This window comes from Mustela erminea, chromosome 9 (assembly GCF_009829155.1).
Source record: "Mustela erminea isolate mMusErm1 chromosome 9, mMusErm1.Pri, whole genome shotgun sequence".
In the NCBI taxonomy this organism is placed as follows: Eukaryota; Metazoa; Chordata; class Mammalia; order Carnivora; family Mustelidae; genus Mustela; species Mustela erminea.
The window spans coordinates 66016075-66035974 of NC_045622.1; the positions used below are offsets into that span (position 1 = coordinate 66016075).

General features: G+C 48.8%; 1 protein-coding gene across 2 annotated transcripts in view; it reads right to left on the minus strand.

Moving 5' to 3' along the window:
• The window catches only part of GALNT18 (polypeptide N-acetylgalactosaminyltransferase 18), a 352322-nt gene that overhangs the window by 43171 nt on the left and 289251 nt on the right, over positions 1–19900 (minus strand). For both annotated transcript variants that reach the window (XM_032358168.1, XM_032358167.1), the window contains exons 8-9: positions 17251–17388; positions 11910–12005 (exon numbers count right to left, since the gene is read on the minus strand). In XM_032358168.1, coding sequence (XP_032214059.1) covers positions 11910–12005; positions 17251–17388 — 234 coding nt within the window. The remainder of the gene's footprint in view (positions 1–11909; positions 12006–17250; positions 17389–19900) is intronic.

The window sequence follows — 19900 nt, forward strand, 5'->3', positions numbered from 1 at the left end:
AATTCCCTTCAGCCTAGTCTCAGGAACCTGCCATAGTCCCTTCAGGGAGGAAACTGCAAATCAGACTCAGTTTTCCTTCAGATCCTAAGGAGAAGAGTGTGTCCGGTGGCAGGCTAGACCCCCTCTCCCCTACGTGGTCACCGCAGTCTTTCTTCCTCCAGTAAGCGCACTCTTGACACCTCCAACGTGTGGCCCTTCATCGTGCCACATGGTGCTGTCTTGTCCTGTGCCCAGAGAACTTCCTGAGAGCAGAGGCCACAGATCTGATGAAACCAGGGAGGCACTCCTAAGTCATGGCTCCGAGCATGGGCCTCGCAAGCTGGGCCACCACGGGCCACCTGCTGGTTAATTCTGTGACCCTGAATAAGTTACATCACTGCGCGAGGCCCAGTCCCTGACCCCGTACAAATGGGGTAAGAGTAGAAGCCACGTCCCAGCCCTGCTGAGAGCCGTCGCGGTAATCATGCGCACAGAGCATTTACAAAGACGCCGAGAAGCACTGAGCAAGAAACGTAAGCTGTTGTCAGGATTACTGTCTCTAGGCAGACTAGCGAGCTTGCAGATTGTTGAGAGGCTGCCCTAATTAGAACAGGAAACCCACGTTACTGAGCCAGATCCCGTGCCAGGCTCAGTGCCGGGCGCCTTTGGGTGTGTTGCTTCATTTAAACCTCAGCCTCCGTCCCATTTCAGCGATCAGGAAGCTGAGGCCCGGAGTGGCAAAGTGATCTGTCGGCACAGAGCCAGGTCCAGGCAGGCTATAAATTCAGCTGCTCTGATGCTGGTTGAGTGACCGAAAGGCAAAGCCCAGGAGGGGAGGGCGGGAGGAACAGCTTCTCCCTGGGTGGTGAGCCCCAGCCATTTCCCCCACAGTTGGCCCTCTGCGGAGCTGCTAACTGCTTCTCCCAGCCCTTGGGAGCTTCATAAAAGTCAAGCAAAACTCGCTGTTTACCACTCTAATTGTGGAGTTTGGACATGAAGCAGAGAAGGTATCATGTGTAATGAATAGCAAATCAACCAGCTCCTTTTTTTTTCAGCACCGTATCTCCAGGAGCAGGCAGAGTTCACAGCAGGGCTGTGAGAGAGTAGCTCACCACTGTGACACCAACATCCATGGGCTAACGTCCCCATCGTCCCTATCAGTGCCACCTTGTGTGCCTGCACCCCTCCCCCCCCAGCTCCCCCATGGAGCTGATGTGTTGCCACTGCAAGGAAATGGAAAGGTGAGCTCTGGAGGAAGGGTACGGAACTGGCAGGGCGCTCACACACCTGGGGCAGGGACAAGCTCCAGGCTGCTAGCCATGGGTGGGTCCAGGGGCTGTCTGTGATGGAGAAGGAGCCCTATGATGGGTCACCTGGGCTGTGCCCTGGGGAAGCATCTAGAGCCCAAGGGAATCAGTGTCAGGAGAGAAAGCAGCATCGGGGGATAAGCCCGCTCTTCCCAGCTGTGAACCCCTTCATCCACCCTGGGAAAGGGTGCTCTTGGTTGGACCATTGTGTTCTGTGCACTACGGGCCTGTACTGCTGCCCAGTGGGGTGGGGGACTGGGTACACCTTCAGGTCTTTGAGCCAACATCTTCAGGAATAAGGTGGTAACAAGGCTTTAGGATGAAACAAACTGACACCTGGAAGGGGTCTAGGAAGCTAACATAGTAGTTATACATACATACCTATGTATAAATATAAATAACGTGTCTTATGTATAGATACACACAATATTTATTATATAAATATAATGTCTATTAATATAATAACATAATAGCCTATAGCTAAGTAGCATTTAAAAGAACTAGGTTTGAAGTTATAGATATTTGAGGTAAAGAGAAGTTAAGTATCTTATTCCAGGTGTCCCTTACATAGCTCGAAAGTGGAGAGTCAGAATTCTCAGGCAAGTAGCGGCCCCAGGGCCCAGGATAGGAACTAGCTTGGGCTAGTTAGTCGGGCTGTCTGGAAGAAATGAGATAGCAGGTTCGGTTGAGAGCAATGCCTTCACTACTCACTGATGAGCAGACCCAGAGAGCAGTGAGCTCCTGAGCCTGGATGCAGGAAACCTTAGGCACCTGGTTTCTATGGATGCTTCCAGGACCCCAAGAATGAAGGGAAACCACTCCAGATCTGGGAGTCCTGGGGCCAGTGAGGGTTGTATCTGGGGAAGAAGACTGCTGATGGTCAGCCCTCCTCATCCCAGCCTTGAGAGTCACACTTTTTCATACATGGAGAGGCCTCCCTCGGCGTGACATCATAACATCTGCCATCCCATTCTGGGCACGGGGTTAGGAGTGGTCCTATATGGGCCATTAGAGCCCTGGTGCTAATTCAGCCAGGCGCACACTTACTCTGCCTCCTGTGGGAATGAGATGAGATGCTGTAGCTCCGAGCCCAGTGAATAAAGACGGGCAGATAGCCCTCTGTGGCTCAGGCCCCGAATACTTCCAATTTTCCAGTTCATGTAGAACTGGAAGTATCAGCCAAGGTTTCAAGACATGTTGAGGCTCGCATCAAACTATAGCCCCATGAGGGCACTGCACCGACCCTTGCCAGCTGGCGTTGGGCACTACGACCACACACGAGGCATGCGGGGCCTGTCACATTAGAGCCAAGAATTAAACTCAAGGAAGTTTTTCCAAACTTTACAGCCACTCAGTGCCAGGCATTCTGATGTGTTTATAAATAAAATTCAGGAGAGGTGGAGAAACCTCCCACAGGTCACAGAGAAGTGGCTGGTGATCCAAATTCTTGGCCCACCGAGTAAAACTTTCTTAATGGTGTCTGAGATGTTCCTTGAAAGATCTGGGGGGTTTGTGCACAATCCACGAGAGGCCTCCGATGCCCCATGTATGACCACCAGAAGCACTGCAGGCCCCGGGTGAGGAGAGAGGGCTCCGTTATAGCCCTGGGTCAGGATGGCACGTGTGTATGCAGGTACAGCCGAGTGAGGACTTGAGAACACAAAGAAAAAATTCCAAACCCCTCCCCAAAGCAAAGGCACGAAAGCCCCCCTGTAATTCTATATTTTTCTTGCTTTTATTACATCGACTACTCGATCTACCATGGCATTTGTCTCTGCATAAAAATAGAACACTTCTTTAAACTAACTCTAATCCTCATACTTTGAGTCCAAACGCACTTCCTGAAGCACAGCATGGTGGCTTAAGTATTTCCAAAACTTTGGAGGGAATTAAAGATCTTTGCATCTTCTTTCTTCTACAGCCATGAATTTACCTTCCCATAGGAAATGTACTATTTCCCCCTGTGCCTTCTGTAGTCTAGAAGATGTAGGCAGGGAGCATGGGAGAAGCCCCCAGATCCTGCCTTGCGCTGTCATCCTGCTGGGCTCCCAAGGGGGTGGCTTGTGAGCTATCATGATCTAAGTGCTTGGCTCCCTCTCCAGACTGGGACTCCTCCAGGTCCCGGGCCTGGGCCAAGCTGCCTTTTCCTCTCCCAATTCTTGGAATAAAGTAATACTCATTGCATGTCTCTTGAATGAGCAAATGAATGAATGAGTGAGTGAAGGAGTGACTGATTAAATAAATAGTCTGTGGGGAGACCCCCTTTTTGTATTTTTCCCAGCAGAAAAGATTTTCCAGGCTGTTACACTAACAAGGGCTAATATTCTCAGTTATTTTGAGGCTAGCTTGAAATTTGCTGCTAATTTAAATAAAATGGTTACGTTTACTCATTAACCAATTAGCGTGCTTCCCAGCAGCTTCACCTCACTAATTTGATTAGTTATACTATGCTTTCTCCTACCCAGGGCCTTCACTGCCAGCTGAGAATATCACAACTGTATCAGAGTCAACTTTTTACACAACCTGTAAACAGAATCTTCAACTTTTTAAACAATGTGTAAGCAGAATCTCTCCAAGGGTTTAGACACGGTTGTGATCATCCCAGCCCCTCTTTCCAGCCCCATTAGGCCCCACTGGGCCCCACCTTGAGTTGCCCTCGGATACCATTCCTATCACTAGACCACGTTTGTTTCTTGAGGGAAATGAAACTTTTCAAACTATGGGACCTTCCGAAAGACAACCTGTGAGATGTGTGAAGAAAAAATGAATGGAACTGGAGGAGAAACCAGAAGCCAAAATACAGGCACCCTTCCTAGCCCCAGTACGCCTGGGCTCAGACCAGCCAGCTCCCACCCCCACATGCCATTTTCTTGTTTTCTTATTTGTCAGAGATGGAATGGACTTAGCAAATATCTAAGTTTCTGTGACAGACACGGGTTTCCTGGGCATGCAGAAAACCCTGACTTCCTACATCCTTGGGGGTGAGCTGGCAGAGCCATGTGATTGGCTCTGGAGAATGAAACGTGAGAGGAAGGGATGTGAGGCACTTTTCATCTGAGGCGTGAAAGTCAGATTTCCAGTCACACTCTTCCCTTCTGGGTGCTGTGCTGAAGAGACATGTACTTCAGAAATCCATATGTTTGAAGTCCTAACCCTCCTCCCCTAGTACCTCAGAATGTGACCTTCTATGGAAATAGAGTCACCACAGATGGAATTTGTTAAGTGAGGGTGAGATCACACTGGGAGGGGGTGGCCCTAACTGGTCATAGCTGGCTTCCTTATAACCAGGAACAGAGGAGTGCACACAGGGAGACCACCACAGGAAGGGAGAGTTTTGCCGTCATAGCTACCCTTGGTGGCCAACAACTCCCAGAAGCCAGCAGAGAGGCCTGAAATAGACAGGAAGCAGAGCCCTCCTGACACCTTGGTCGTGGGCGTCTAGCTTTCAGAACTGAGAGACAATGTAATATTTCTGCTGCTTGAGACACCCAGTTTGCAGTCCTCTGCGGTGGCTGCCTCAGGAAGCAGTACTGGGGCAAGTCCACAAGGTCAGACTGTGAATCTGCACGAGGATCTGCCTCACTCATGGCCTGGAGAGTTCCTCCACCTTTAGCCAACTTTGTGAACTGAGAAAGAGAAACATCTTACACCTGGAAATAAGGCAACCTGGGAGAGGGAGTTGTCTACACTTTTCACTATCATCCTGGGCCACTGTCTAACAAGCCTGCCCAAGAGTATGCAATTTTCCAAGACAAGGTGTTTGTGTTTGACTTTGCTATTTACTTTTTTTTTTTTTTCTGCTATTTACCTTTTCATTAATACACAGACACTAGAGCTAACCTCCAGATTTCTGCCTGGGTAGTAAAGATCACACTAAAGGTTATGGTTCTTTTTCCCTATAGGGTATTAACCACTTTGGTATCTAATCTAGCGATCTTATTCTGACATTGTTTTTAGAAAATGTTGGCAGATCCTGATCTCAAATGCTCTCCGTGCCCGCTTGAACTTCTTCCTAGTTCCCCTATGAACGAATCAACTAAGTTTTTGTCCCATGTTCATTTCAACTTGTTTAAGAATCATGTTTTACTTTTTTGAATTGAGAAAATAACTTGTTTGGTTAATGGTGATGGCTTCTGAGGATTGTTTATTACCTGTTTGATACAGATTCTTTCTGGTCCTCAAACCCTAAATGGATAAACTTAGAAATTTGAAAGGAAACGGGCAAGGGAAGTGACTCTCAAGGTCGGCAGGATAAACTGGGTCAGCCGGCTGTCTTGCCTTCTTGACCTTTCTCCTCCTTCACCATTCTTGGACCTGGTTGGCTGAAATGTGAGGCATGCAGCTCAGTCTGGCCACGCATGAAATTCTTAGGCGAGAGAAGCGTTCAAGTCCCAGCTGTGGTGAAGACTTGGGGATGAGAAAATAGAGGAGTTTGCCTCCAGCATTCGAATGGGAACTTAATGTGGGTAGGGACTTTTGTCTGGTTCATGACTGTTTCCCAGGGCCAAGAACATTCTCTGGTACATGGTGGATTCTCATTGATTTAAGAAGAAAAATGTAATGGATTAAAAAGTCAGAATTCCAGGGTGGGGGAGCCATTAGGGATTTCTTACCTTAAGCTTCTACATGATATAGGAACTTTACAGAATGCCCTTGGAGCTCACCAAACTTGACTTGGATGCCTCTGATGAAGGAGAGGTCACAGTATCATCTGAGCCAAGGACTGGGAAGGGTTTCTGTATACTCAGCCAAAAATCTGTATCTTTGTAATTTTGGAAGTTTCCACGTCCCTCTTAAATCTGCTCCTTTCCAGGCTAAACAATTCCCATTCTCAAGGACATGGTCTTGAGTCTCTACCAATCTGGTAGAATAATAGCCAATATCTAGGAAGCAGTGACCGTGTCCCAGGCTTGTTGTCTCAATGCTTTATGTGCATCGATTTTAACAATTCTTATAACAACCTTGTAAGGTAGGTACTACTATAATATAGGTGAGGACATTGAGGCATAAGGAAATTTTGACACATATTCAAGGAACCTGATTAGGAAGCGGTCTGGTTGGGATTTGAACCCACGTAGTCTGCCTTTCAACATTTCCAAGTTTCCTATCATATGTGATGCTTGGGGGGGAATGTGTGAGGTTTCAGTGCAGAGGTTAGAAGGACTGTCACCTGGGGCTGATCTTTACTCCCAGATGACAATGGGAGGTGGCATATCCCTCCCCTAGATTGTGCATTGCACCACCTGCACAACTGCACATGGCAGTCCCATCTGTGCACATGTGAACTTCCCTGGTCTCTCCTTGGCCTCTGTGGCCATGGTAACAGGAGAGATTTTGCTGAGAGCTGCCAGTCAGGGGGAAAACATCCCTGGAAATATGTATTGAGGGTCTGATTTGGACCAAGTCTAGGAGATCCAGAGAATCCTCAGGGCCTGTATTTGTCCATAATCCCCTTATGAGGTGTATCTCAAACTCAGGTGAGGTCCCTGAGCTCCTCCTTTTCTCATCCCCTCCATGAGCCAGGGGAGTTCTTAGGGGCCAGGAGATACCTGTGGGAAGGCTTTCCAGTCAGAAGCTCTGCCTTATCACCCACCCCACCGCTTACCCCCGCACCTGTCTATTTCTGATGGATGGATGAATTCCATCAAGGACACGCAGCCCATCTCCGGGAGGACACCATCCTCTCAGGCTCACTGGGCAGACCAGACTCAACAAATCCTTCCATAGCTGGGTCCCTACACGGCCCCGTTCTGAGAAATGTGTTTGATCTGAGGTGCGCCTCCAGCCTCCTTGCCTCTGGCCACTAACAGTTGTGCACCTCAGCTGCGGGCCTGGTGGGAGAGTGTAACTGGGCCTCCATGTTCCCTGCACAGCCCAGTCACATGACGACTGTGGCTTTGAGAAATGGGGAGGGGGACCCATGTCTTTAAGACTTGCTGCAGATCTACATCAAGAAGCTGATTCATAAAGCACCAAGGGGAGGCAGCTCCCAGCCTTCTTGGCAAGCACAGCACAACTTCTCTGGCCAGCTGAATTTCGGCAAGGAAGAACTGGAGGTAAGCAGGTAGGGCTAGCACACGTGGGTCCAAAGCTGGCCAGCCGGGCTTCCTCATTTGCAGAGAAGAAGACAAGCCCAGATGAGACGAATCAGTGCTGCCAGGGACTATTATTGTCATTACCTTTGGGTAGAGGTGTTGACAGAGAGGAAGAATAAGGAAGCCCAGGGGATGATGGGCTCGATCTGGATGGTGCCTACACGGTGGTCTACAAATGTGGGAATTCATTGAACTATATACTTCAGATGTGTGCCCTTTAGTGTAAAACCATATCTCAATGGAAGAGTAAAACAAAATAATGGCCCAGGGAGGGCTAAGGTAACATTGCAACTGTGTGGCAAGACCAAGCCGAGAACACAGGCTTCCTGAACACCCCCCTACCTGTTTCCCCCACTCCGTTGCATTTTTGCTGCCACAGAAAGTCAGGGATGCTCCATTAGTCTATGGGTAGGCTTTGACCAGGGCAGGAATCCATGGCACATGGTGCATGAGGTCAGGGAAAGTCAGTCCACTGTGGCTGGAGCTAGACTCTTGAGGGCATATATACTGAGCAAGGCTCAATGCGTAATAATAATAATATAGCACTACAGCAATATTATTAGCTAACACTCACTGAGCATGTACTATATGCCAGGCACTATTTTAGATATTGGACATGAATTAAATCCCTACAATAACCTTTATGCCCTATACCATCATTAATCTGTATTTTACAGAAAATAAAATAGGTCCACACTTAAAACCTTGACCTTTTAAAAACGTGACAACCAGAGCGTGTCAAAGCTGATATTTGGACGCAGACAATCTGACTCCAGAATCCAGGCTCTTAACCACAGCACCGACGGCCCCATATTGAATCAGCAGCAGTTGGGAGACTAGCAAGCTTTGCCCAAGCTGACATCCACCTTCACACAGAGGAAACACTCAACATGTGTCCAGGGGTCCACATAAGCAATAGCCCCATAGATTTCCACAGGGATTTGTTAAAGGCAAGTTCATTCACGCTCTCCTGGGCTGCAAGTATTAACAAGGAGGCAGGGCATTTACAGAAACACCAAACAGCCTGGGCCCCGGCCACCTTGGCCCCATACCCAAGAACAACCTGGGGATTTTCTGAGCTGAAAACTCAGGTGCCCAACTGCATTAGTACTCAGGGAAATGCCAACTAAAACCACAGCGTGGTACTGCCACACCCCGATGTCTATGATTTAGAAATGATACAGATTTGCAGAGAATACTAAACGTCGACAAGGATGTGGAACGGCGAGAACTCTAAAGATACGGTCGGTGGGAGTAAAAATTGGGTGGCTCAGTGGGTTAGGCCGCTGCCTTCGGCTCAGGTCATGATCTCAGGGTGCTGGGATCGAGTCCCGCATCAGGCTCTCTGCTCAGCAGGGAGCCTGCTTCCCTCTCTCTCTCTCTGGCTGCCTCTCCAACTACTTGTGATTTCTCTCTGTCAAATAAATAAATAAAATCTTAAAAAAAAATTGATATAATTAATTTGGGAGACTGTTTCACTGAATGTTGGTTGACCGGGGCTGTCACAACAAAATGTCACTGGCTGGGTGGCTTAAACAACAGAATGTCATTTTCACACAGATTTGGAAGCTGGGAAGTCCAATATCTAGGTGCTGGTACATTCAGTTTCTAGTGAGAGTTCTTTTCTTAGCTCCTAACGGCCTCCTTCTTGCTGTGTTGTCACATGGCGGGGAGGAGGGAGGAGGGAGGAGGGGGAGACACTGAGCTCTCTGTGTCTCTTCTTAGAAGAACACTAATTCCATCAGATCACGGCTCTACCTTTATAACCTTATTTGACCTTAATTGCTTCCGTACTCCAAATGCAGTCCAGATTAGGGCTTCGACATATGAATTTTGGGGCGATACAATTCAGTCCGTAGCATTCTGTCCCTGGACCCCCAAGTTCATTTCCCTCTCCCATGCAAAACATATTCGTTTCATCCCAACAGCCCGCAAGGTCTTAAGTCATTCCAGCGTCCACTCTCAAGTCTAAAGTTCAAATATCATCTAAGTATCCTCCAAGTCAGGTGTGTGTGAGGCTCAAGGTGTGATTTATCCTGAGGCAAAATTTCTCTCCATCCGAGAGTCTGTGAAATCAGAGAAAGTATGTGCTTCCCACATACGATGGCAGGACAGACACAGGCTAGACAGGCACTTTCCAGAAGGGGGACGTTGGAAGGAAAGGGGTGATGGGTCTCAGACTAGTCCAAAACCCAGCAAGGCTAATTCCATGAGATCTCAGCTTGAGAATAACCTTCTTTGTCCTGATGCTCTGCCCTCCAGGCGCACTGGGGTGGCAGCATCACCCCTATGGCTCTGTGGAGTTGCGTGTACCCTTGGCCCTCTGGGGTGGCCCTGCCCAAGCTTCTCCCTGCTTTGGTCACACTCCTAAGGCACGGAGCAGGGTCATCCTGGCCCACTAAAACCAGAGAGGCAGGCCCACTCTTGCATGAGACCGCCTCGCCCCTGGGGCTAACGGGACGTTGGCAGCACTGATGGTCTCCGAACGGCCCTCAGCATCATTCTTTCCCTTTTTTGAGGAAGAGGGCGTGCTCACAGCTAAATAGCTCTATGTTCCTGCCTTGTGAAAGCCAAGAAGTCCACCAGCCTGCCTTCATTCTGCCCTGCTCTCTCTTTCCTTCAGGCTGCCAGTCTCTGCTGTTACAAGCCCATCTTGATTTATGGCTTCTGCTGCTGAGATAGCTGACTGAGTCCATGAGTCGCACCATGGTCTCTTAGTCAAATAGTTGTTCAGCTACACTCCGTTTTCTCTTCAGAACAAGCTTTCTCATTTTTTACAGTACGGACCGGCTGAGGCCTCTCCAGCTCTTCAAATTAAGGTTAAATGAGGTCCTCAGGGTAGAGCCCTGATCCAATGGGATTAGTGTCCCTTCAAGAAGAGACACCAGAGAGCTCACTCATTTTCTCTCTCCCTGCTGTGGGAAGACACACAGAGAAGGTAACTATCTGCAAGTCCTCAGAAAGAGCCCTCAACAGAAATCAGATCAGCCAGCACTTTGATCTTGAAATTTCCAGGCACCAGAACGGGGAGCAAATACATTCCCAAGGCGCTATATTACAGCAGTCGCAGGAGACTACTACAGGCAGTGCGCGTTCAAAGCAAACATAGAGCAACCTTACGACTAGCGATTTGACCCCTAGGTATAAATCCACAAGGAATGGGTGCATAAATGCACCAAAAGACAGGAACAAGGATGGTCATAGCAGTAGTATTCTTAATACTCTCAGGTGTCCCACGGCTGTAAATATACTGTCAATATGGTACATTCATAAAATGGAATATTACATAGTAATAAAAATCACAAAAGCAGAACAGAGGCACTTTACAAATATAACAGTGAAAGAAAGAAGCCAACGTGAGAAAGCGTACACACTATAGTCCTATTTGTATAAAATTCACAATCAGGCAGTAATGCTCTTTTCCTTGATCTGGGTGCTGGTTATGTGGGCGTGTTTGCTTTGAAAGCTCACGAATCTGTACACCTACCATTTGTCTACTGTCTGTACTTGTGTTAGATGTCAGTAATGAGTTTACATAAAACTAGTCATCCATGAGAAATATCACAGCATTATAAGGATGGAGAATGAGATGCGGTAGTGTGTGGGGTGGGGATAGTGTGATCTGCTGACCTGTGACCTTCCACTCGGTGCAGCCACAGCAGCCGGGCCCGCAGAAACGAGGAGCTGGTGGAGATCACAGCAGACAATTGCCGGTTAGTCCCAGCACAGGACGCCGGTGACACACATATCATGATTGCCTTCAGTTGTGTGTTGAGACAAGTGATGACTCTTTTAAACACGTAGTATAATTGCACAAATATACATATCTTCTATACTATCTTTGTAAAAACATCATTTGCACTGCGGGAGGTAAGATAAGTAAACTCTGAAAATGTTGTCCAATCAGAACAGGTCAGTCTGTGGTGTTCATAGGCAAAGGTTGTCCACTGCACTTTGTTGAAGAGGCCATTTCTCTTGTCTGTGTTTCAGCATCCTCTTTGGATATCTGCAGCCTAGGCTGTGACTGGCTAATTTTTGCTAGGATAACTTATCTTCCTCATAGCTTCCCCACATTCTCCACCAGGAGAAGGTCACCCGGGCTAGAAAAGCTCTTGTGGCTATAAATTTTGGCAGCAGCTGTGATCTACTAAAGGGCAGAGCCCCGAAGGCCATAAATGGCATTCTGAGATGTCAGAGAGCTTGGGGGACCCTTGGGTTCCCTCCTATTAGGGAAGGGCATAGGTGCCCGAAACAGGATTGCGATTTTCCCATAGTCTCCCCAAAGAAGGCAGGTGTTCCTCTTTAGGAATTGATCACCTTCCTTGCTCCCCATCCCCGAGGATCCTGGCACAGCAGCATCTGCTATCCCAGACCCCTTCCAGGCAAGGCAGGTGGGACTCTCCCCTTCTCCCCATGAGCACATGGAGGCCCCTGGGCCTAGAGCAGCCACGAAAGGAGTTTAACCATCCTTCCCCAAGCCGGACAGACATGAGTACACCCCAGCAGGGGGCTCTCTCAGGGAACTCACCTGAGGTGTCATCCCGTGGCAGATGTACACGATGGGAACGTTCTCTGAGTCTGGACCCTGATCGAGACACAAGTCAGTCTTCAGAGAGTTCTGCAGCTGAATGCCAGAGGAGGGGCGGCCACACCAAAGAGAAAGGAGCAGAGAAACAAATGTATTAAATCAGGAGAAGCCAGCATTTCCCAGAGACAGGCTCCATTTCCATAATGAACCCAAGGTCCCTTGAATACTGTGGACAGCAACAAGCACCAGCTTTTGCCTGAATAAAGGTGCTGAGGGAAACCCAGCTTTGTGTGAAGGAGAGCTGTTCTCATGTTGTTGAAAGGTAAGCGGAGACAGTGTAGGTAAGAATAAAAGATACACACACATAGAAGAGATGCTCAGGGTGCACCCCCCTCCATTTCCACAGGGGTGACACCAGGGCTTCCAATAGTCCCCAGAAAGAACTCTTTGCTCTGGAAGGTTGGGGGAAGTGGGCAACATGTTTGTTGCTTTCAGGTCTGAGATGTCCTCTGGGACCAGGTCCTCTCTGCCCCTCCACAGATCCACAGATCCAGCAGCAGCTGGCCTGGTCCCACTGGTGCCCAGATGACAAGGATGTTCCAGAGTGGGAGTTCTGGCAGGTGAATAAGAGAGAAGGGAGCCAAGGGAGTAGGAGAAGAGAGAGGTATCTCTTACCCTCACCTGCAGGCACATAGCAAACAACAGAACCAATGCCTTACCATGTCAGGTAAGAAAACCAGTATTCAATGTCTCTTTCTGGCAGAAGCCCACTCCCAGACCCTGGAAAGGACAGCTTACAGTCCCCATGGCCCTGCTCACCAGCCACAGCTGAGCAGACCATGGTGGGCACCAGCAGGCAGTTTGGAATGAGTTAATAATTCTCTTTCTTTTTCTCCCTCTCCTCCATCCTTCTCATTCTGGAATGGAACCATCTCATCATCCTCTTATTCCGTGCTAGAACTCTCAGTGAAAGAGTCAGTGGTCTGTGGGTGGCGGCCGCTAGAATCGTGAGGCCATTTAGATTGGGTCTGGGGGATCTGCTGGGCCAGGTGTAAGCAGAGAAACCCAGCTGTGGCCAAGGAAGAGATGCAGCATGAGACAGAATGAGAGACACTGTGCCCTGCTCTGGCTTTGGTGGCTTCCTAATACTAGTGCCCATGCCCAGCCCTACGTCAGTTCCTGTGGGCATATGCAAGGAGGTGGTGGCGTTGTTCCCCACCTTAACTTGAGTTTGAGCTAGCTTATATATTTCTTCTTAGCTTTGAAGCGCTCTGTTTAGAACAGGACACAGATACTGGAATTCAGGGAAGACCAGGGCAAAGGACCGCAGGTGGGTCATCTATTCGAGGAGGCCAGAGACTGACAGCAGCTGAGCTTCCATGGTCTTGACGACTTGTAGCAGGAGTGCAGGGAATCCAGTGAAGGGGTGCAAAACGGCATGATCAGAGGCCCATGTGTGCTCCCAGAATACCCTGTTCTTGATAGGGAAAGGAATAGAGTCAAATCCCTTTCTTGAGCTTTCTCACCTCTACCGGGTGAAGGCACTTCAATCCCAGACTTGTGGTTTGGAGGTTCTGAAGAATTATAAACATGAGCCAGCTCCCGAGGCAGAGGCCCCAGAAACATCCACGCAGCAAATCCTCTTTTGTAAAACAACTATATGGCTTGCCTTTGTGAGGGAGCCCATATCAATGCACTCTGGACTTCTCCTGCAGCCTGCAGAGAAGCGGGTGTCGCATCTAATGCTGAGAGCTGTAATCCATTCGTGAGACCTGCTAACGGCGGTCGCAGGGAGAAAGATCCAGAAAGCCCTGATGCCAGCCTTGGCTTTCTGCTGGGTTCTCAAAGCCATCCTCTGGGTGAGGAGGTAGGCAGTACCTGTCGATAAAGTCCCCCTGGCTCTGTGTCATCCCTCCCCCGAGAAGCAGGTGGTCTTTGATGCTGTCGGGAGAGGCAGGCTGGGATGGAATCCTGGCTCCAGCTGTGTGGTCTTGGATGAAGAACACAGCTCCTTGTCTGTTTTCTTCTCTCTAACGTAGGGATAATACCAGTGCCTACCTCACAGGATTGTTAGTGGAGGAGTAAACGCAAGCATATCCACAAGTAGGGAGCACCGGGCCTGACAAAGGCAAACGCACAGTAATTGTTCGCTACTCCTGTGACTGCTATGACCTTGCTGACAGCCACTCAGGGCAACTGGCCGTTATGGCTGCCTCTATGTGCCAGCCACCGCGCCAAGTGCTTGCCGCGTGTCCCCCCACCTCTCCCTCAGAGGAACCTGGCCAGGTCGGCGACATTCTCTCTTTGAAGGATGAGGAACTGTGGCGTAGCCAGAAGGTCTGCCTGACCTTGTGCGTGATGCCACGCCCGTGGCACGGACCCTTCCCCATGTTGCCCCTCCTTAGGCCTTCTCTTTGTCTGGCTAAATGCACCTCCTCCTTTGGTTCTCAGCTTCTCTGTCACTCCGGAAGTCTCTCCTGACCCAAGCCTGGGTGGCAGGCCGTGGCCCCGTGGTCTACCAGGGCCTCCATTGATCTTACTGCTGCATTTAGCGTGCTTGGTTCTTGTCCCTTCTTCGAGTGCCTGTCTCCCCCGTCTGACCAGGCTAGGTTTGAGTCTTTCTCATTGTCTCAGACAAGGGCCAGTCCTGACCCACAGTAGACGGTACATACACACATGGAATGAATGAATGACGGCAGCGAACACATGAATGGCGTTCCCAAACGAATGACCTCAGGAAGCGGACAAGCAGCAAGTTCTTTCCATCGTGCAAATGATGACAATCCCGAGACTGTGAAAAATGCCCCCTGAGATGGTATGATTACAGCTTTGAAGGTTTTGCAAATGGTTGAGATTACACACAGAGTAAGTGGCAAAGCTAACATTCCAGAAGCCGGGCGTGTCTGCTTCTAGATGCTGCTTCATCTCTGCTGTCAGCACTAGAGCTGAGATTGATTCAAGGACCCCGCCTCTTGGACGTGGGGCTCAGGGATCCAGGGGAAACCCATGCCCACACAACGGGGCCCACAGGCCCTTCTGCCCACAGGAGTCATTAATGGAATCTATTAGCGGATAAGTGGCCAGGGCTCTAGACTTGACCCTGGCCCCACTGAGAGTCCCAGGAGGTTATTTGACCTGAGCAATATAGTTTGGCCTAAGATGGAAAGGAAAGGGTAGAAAGAAACTCTACCCCTTAGAAGACATCTGGTCTCTGCATTTTAGAATAAAAATAATCACTAGGAAGAATGATTCAGCCTCAGCAAATCCTGCTCTTGCGGCTGTATCCTGCTTTGCCCATCTTCACTCTAGTGCCCCCATTAGGAGTTCTAATGAACTCCTTGATCCCTGACAAGCAAGTGTGGCTCTGCTCTGTCAGAGCCCGGCCCGTGGAGGAGCCAGAAGGGGCAGGAGGCTGGCTGGGCCCTAAGCAGTGGCTAGCAGATGAACACGGCGTGCCGGGGTTGGGGTGGGGGCAGTTGTCAGAGACCTCCGCCAGCCCCAGGGATGGCTAGCCCTGCTCAGCCCTTGGGGATAATGAGAGAGTGGCTTTGCAGCCACTCCGAGTAAAAACAGCTCAAATTATGGTCGCAGTCAAATCCATACCACAGCCCTGTATATGCCACTTACTATTTGATCAGCTAAAGGTTTCTGGGTGTGGTGGTAAGAGGGTTCCACGGTAAACCTGCTGTACATGTCATTAAGATGAGACCCTTCTGCTTGGAAGATGAGAATGCTTTGGCCAAGACCCAGAGCTTGAATGGACACACACACACACACACACCCCTCCCCTCTTTAAGTAATAGTTGGTGGCATGGGCTGAGAAGTTTTCCAGTATCCAGATTACCCCAGCATGAGAAGTAGAGAGGGAAGGGGCCACTGAGGAATTTCCGAAGGAAGTGTCAACTGTGCCATGGAAACTCTTGTGGGAGGATATGACTGCTTCCTAAAGGTTGGCCTGTTAGCTGAAGTCTGAGGGGGTTGGGGGGATTCCTGGGATCCTGGCTCTGTGTCCTGTAGAACCCTAGGATGTCAGAGTTGGGAGGCCTGCAAAGAACGTGGAGGCCAGTCCGTAGCTAGCATTCTTCTTCCCCTCCCAGGCAGGGGCTCTGCCCATTATATTCCTGCGGAGGCAGGCCTTGAACTTGGTTCTGAGCACGGCTTATCCAGGGAAGAGGCTGCAGTTCTTCCTTTGAGTTTCATGCTAGGATATCAAAAAGGTCTGAGGGGATACTCTCCAAAGGGAGGAAGCAGAGTGATATCAGAAGCTGATGTCTTAGGCTCAGTTTCTCTGCTGATGACCTTTGTGAATATGGGAAGATCACTTTGCCTTTCTGTTTCCTCATCTGTTCCATGATATCAGTATGTATTTTTGAGGGCTTATAACTGTCAGCAGAAAAGTTCTATGTGTTCAAGAAGCAAAAACCAGGTGAGGTATCAAAAACCCAATCAGGTATCATTGAAAATACTTCAAGAGTTGAATGATCCTGGGAACATTGGGACAATAGTAGAGATTACCATATTCAAAGCATTTTAACATTAGACAGAACATACAAATTGCCAGGATATATAATATATTTATGTATCTTAGATATTTTTCTACTCTAGAAGCACAGTATTATTTTGCCTTATTTAACAGAGGAAGAAACCAAGACCCACAGATGTTAAGACACTTGACTGATAAGTGGCTTGGTCAAGATTGGAACCAGGTCTGTCTGGATCCAAACCCTATGCCTTCCATTGGGGTGACTGCTCTGTGCCAATCAACAGGTGGTCCTAAAATATCCCTCAAAATACAGTGAACCCAGGAAGGTTGTATTCCAGAACTCCTTTCCTAGAAGCTATGTGTGTGAGTAGAAAGCATAAGCCCTTAGATGGGGGAGGCATGCAGGCTGGTTGCTAGAACCTCAGGCACCCATGCTGGGGGACAGCAGGTGTTCATTATATTATCTTGCCAGTCTACCCTAACCGCAGGTATTTGTTTTATTAAGTAGAACATGAAGGTTTGAGGCTAGAGCTAAATTGCTTAAGACTGTAAAGGAGAGATTTAGAACAAGGGAACAGAGGTTTGAGTTATAACACCAAAGGCTGTCTCTCGTCCACTGGTCTACCAGATGTCCCACATAGGAGGCTGCCTCTCATCTGCTGGTCTACCAGAGGTCCCTACATGGGAGGTTGCCTCTAGTTCACTGGTCTACCAGAGGTCCCACATAGGAGGCTGCCTCTAGTCCTCTAGTCTACACATGGGAGGCTGAAGCCTCCTCCTCTCCTTTCCTCTGACCCCACACCTCTGCCTGGCCTTGTTTTCTATGCCTGCATGAAGCCCCAGGGGACCCTTCCTTACCACCCCATAGGCGATGATGTCCGAGTACATCCTCATCTCTGGGTACACACTGACCAGGTACCACCGGAAGGTCTTGCACTGCAGCTGCTTCCTCAGAGCCTTCCTTGCTGTGATGTCCCCGATGTCGATCCCAGAGTCCTGCAAGGGTAAGCAAATGCAGAGCTCCAGCCACCAACAGGACACCGCTTCTCCCCAGATCTCCCCAGGCTCCTGGACTGTCCAGGCCCAGGCTCCTGGACACTGTCTAGTGAAGGAAGGACGCGGGGACTTAGCTCATTCATTTCCCCGCATTGTACATAACCCCATGACTGTCCCCACGTGGGCACTGAAACATGAGGGCTGCACGTATGGGGACTATCATCCAAGGCCATTGAAAATAAATGAAAAAAAAAAAAGGAAAGAAAAGAAAAGAAAAAGCTGGGGCCCAGGTGTAGGTGAAAGATACTGAAGCATACAGTTGGAGATTTTTTCTATCTTATGATATGAGACAAGAGGTTCTGAGCTGTTAGTCGGGGGAGAGAGAAGGGGGAGAGTTGAAGATGGAGTCATACTAATTCAAATTCTATTCCTAATCATTGTAACAGCAAAGGCTTGTCGAACACTCGCGAAGTGTGAGGTTCCGTCCTCCATGAGACCTGCCCCGGGGTTTACATTTATGCACAGTGCCCCATTTGCAAAGAGGTTCTGCAACATCTTGCTTGAAGTCCTACAGCTGATAAAAGGCAGAGCTGAGACTTGAACCCCAGAGCCTGCCCTTCTGCCTCCTAAGACCCAAGTTCTTAGTGTAGAGAGTACTTGGGTCTGTCACTTCCCGGGGTTATCAGCAAGGTGGGCCCTAAGCCATCACCATACACCAGACAAGGAGTAGTAATGGAGACATGGAGGTGTCCTTGAGTTAGAGAGAGGGAAAAGTCCCCACATTTCTTGTGGTCCCAGAGCCGAGGGGAGAACACGGAATCCCTGCATACCAGCCCTACATCAGGCACAGGACCAGGCAAAGAGGGGCTGAAGCCAGAGCAGAGGACGGCGAGGAGTCTCTGCAGCTGGGAGTCCGATGGGGACTCAGCGACTTCTTAGAGGATGTCATCACGGAGCCAGGGACCAGCCAGGTCCAGTGGTATCTCACGAGACACTAGCCCAGCATGGAGGGAGGGAGCAAAGGGAGATGCAGCTCTCTCTCACTGACGCCTCAGCTCATGTGTTGGCTGTGGGAACCCCTGGGGTTCTAGGGTCAACTCTGGGGTCAAGTTCTTGGGCTTGGGAAGATAATGAAATGGACATTTGAAGTGTCTGAGAAAAATCACAAAGAAGGTTGCTGCACATATCTGCCCGTGATTAGAACAAAGTATTTGGTATTAGGTCAGGGGGGCTCGAGGAACAACCAAGTGTAGATACAGAAGAAAAACATTTATTTTTGCCCACCAGAATTTAGGCAATATAAAAATACAAAATTTGAACCTGCTACGGCCCGAGGGTTCAGGTTTCAGACTGCAAAGGTACAATGCCAATGAGGACCTTCCTTCTGAGGACATCTTGATGACCTCACCTATGACTTGCCTACTCCTCAGCTCCCGCCCAGAGCCCTCCCAGCAACTATTTGGCTTTTCTCTGCTGGATTCAGGAAACGTGTTTGACTGATCTCCATGCCCTGACCTACTGCTGAGCTGAGCTATGGATGAGACCAGGTTGAGAATGTTTGAGTCTCAAATGTAGCAGCTGGCAATAAATGTGACCTACTCACTCCCTCCACCCCTTACCCCAAGGGATCTGTTAAGTTTTAGCTTTTTGAACTTCTCTGCACCTTATCCTTATCTCGCAAACCTATTTGCCAGGGCCCAGGCCTTCCCTCTTCACGGTATAATTGCCTTTACATGAAAACAAACACTGTGTCTCAGTTTTTATGGGAAGCCACTAGAAGCTAGAAGAACCTGCCCCTGGAAGGTCTCCATGTTTTCTTAAATTCTGGGTTCCCATGGGAAAAATTTCTTTCTATGCTCAGGATCAAGGGACAGTTTGTCTCTCTCCCTATGACCTCATGGGAGGTGGGAGAATGATCCACCAGGGGTCCATTTCCACTTTAACTTCTAGGAGACTCTAGGGTCAGAGCTTTGCTCAACTTATATTTCTGGTTATCATGGCCCTTTTCCCTTCCTATTTATTAGTTGACTTTTGCCTTGCTGTTTTAATGGTTCAGCGTCTGTACCGTGTATTTACTATAAATTGCATCAAACTCTTTTCAGATTGGGGTTAGAAATTGAGAAATAAGCAAACATTCTCAGAGAGAGTCATGTTGGCCCTTATTATTTAAAAAGAAAACAACAACAACAAAACACAAAACATATTTTCCCCCTTTGCCAAATACTCAGTGGGTTGAATAGTGAGCGTCTCCTGCAAAATTCCTGTCTACCCAGAACCTATGAATGTGGTCTTATTTGGAAATAGGATCATTGCAGGTGGAATTCAGATCTGTGGATGAAATCAGTTGGGTTTGGGGTGAGCTCTAAATGCAATGACTGGTATATTTATAAATCAGAGGAGAAAGTTTGTACACACAGAGACATAGAGATGAGGGCCAAGATTGGAGTGATGCATTTACAAACCAAGGAATGACAGGAGCTACCAAAGCTGGAAGAGGCAAGAAATATCCTCT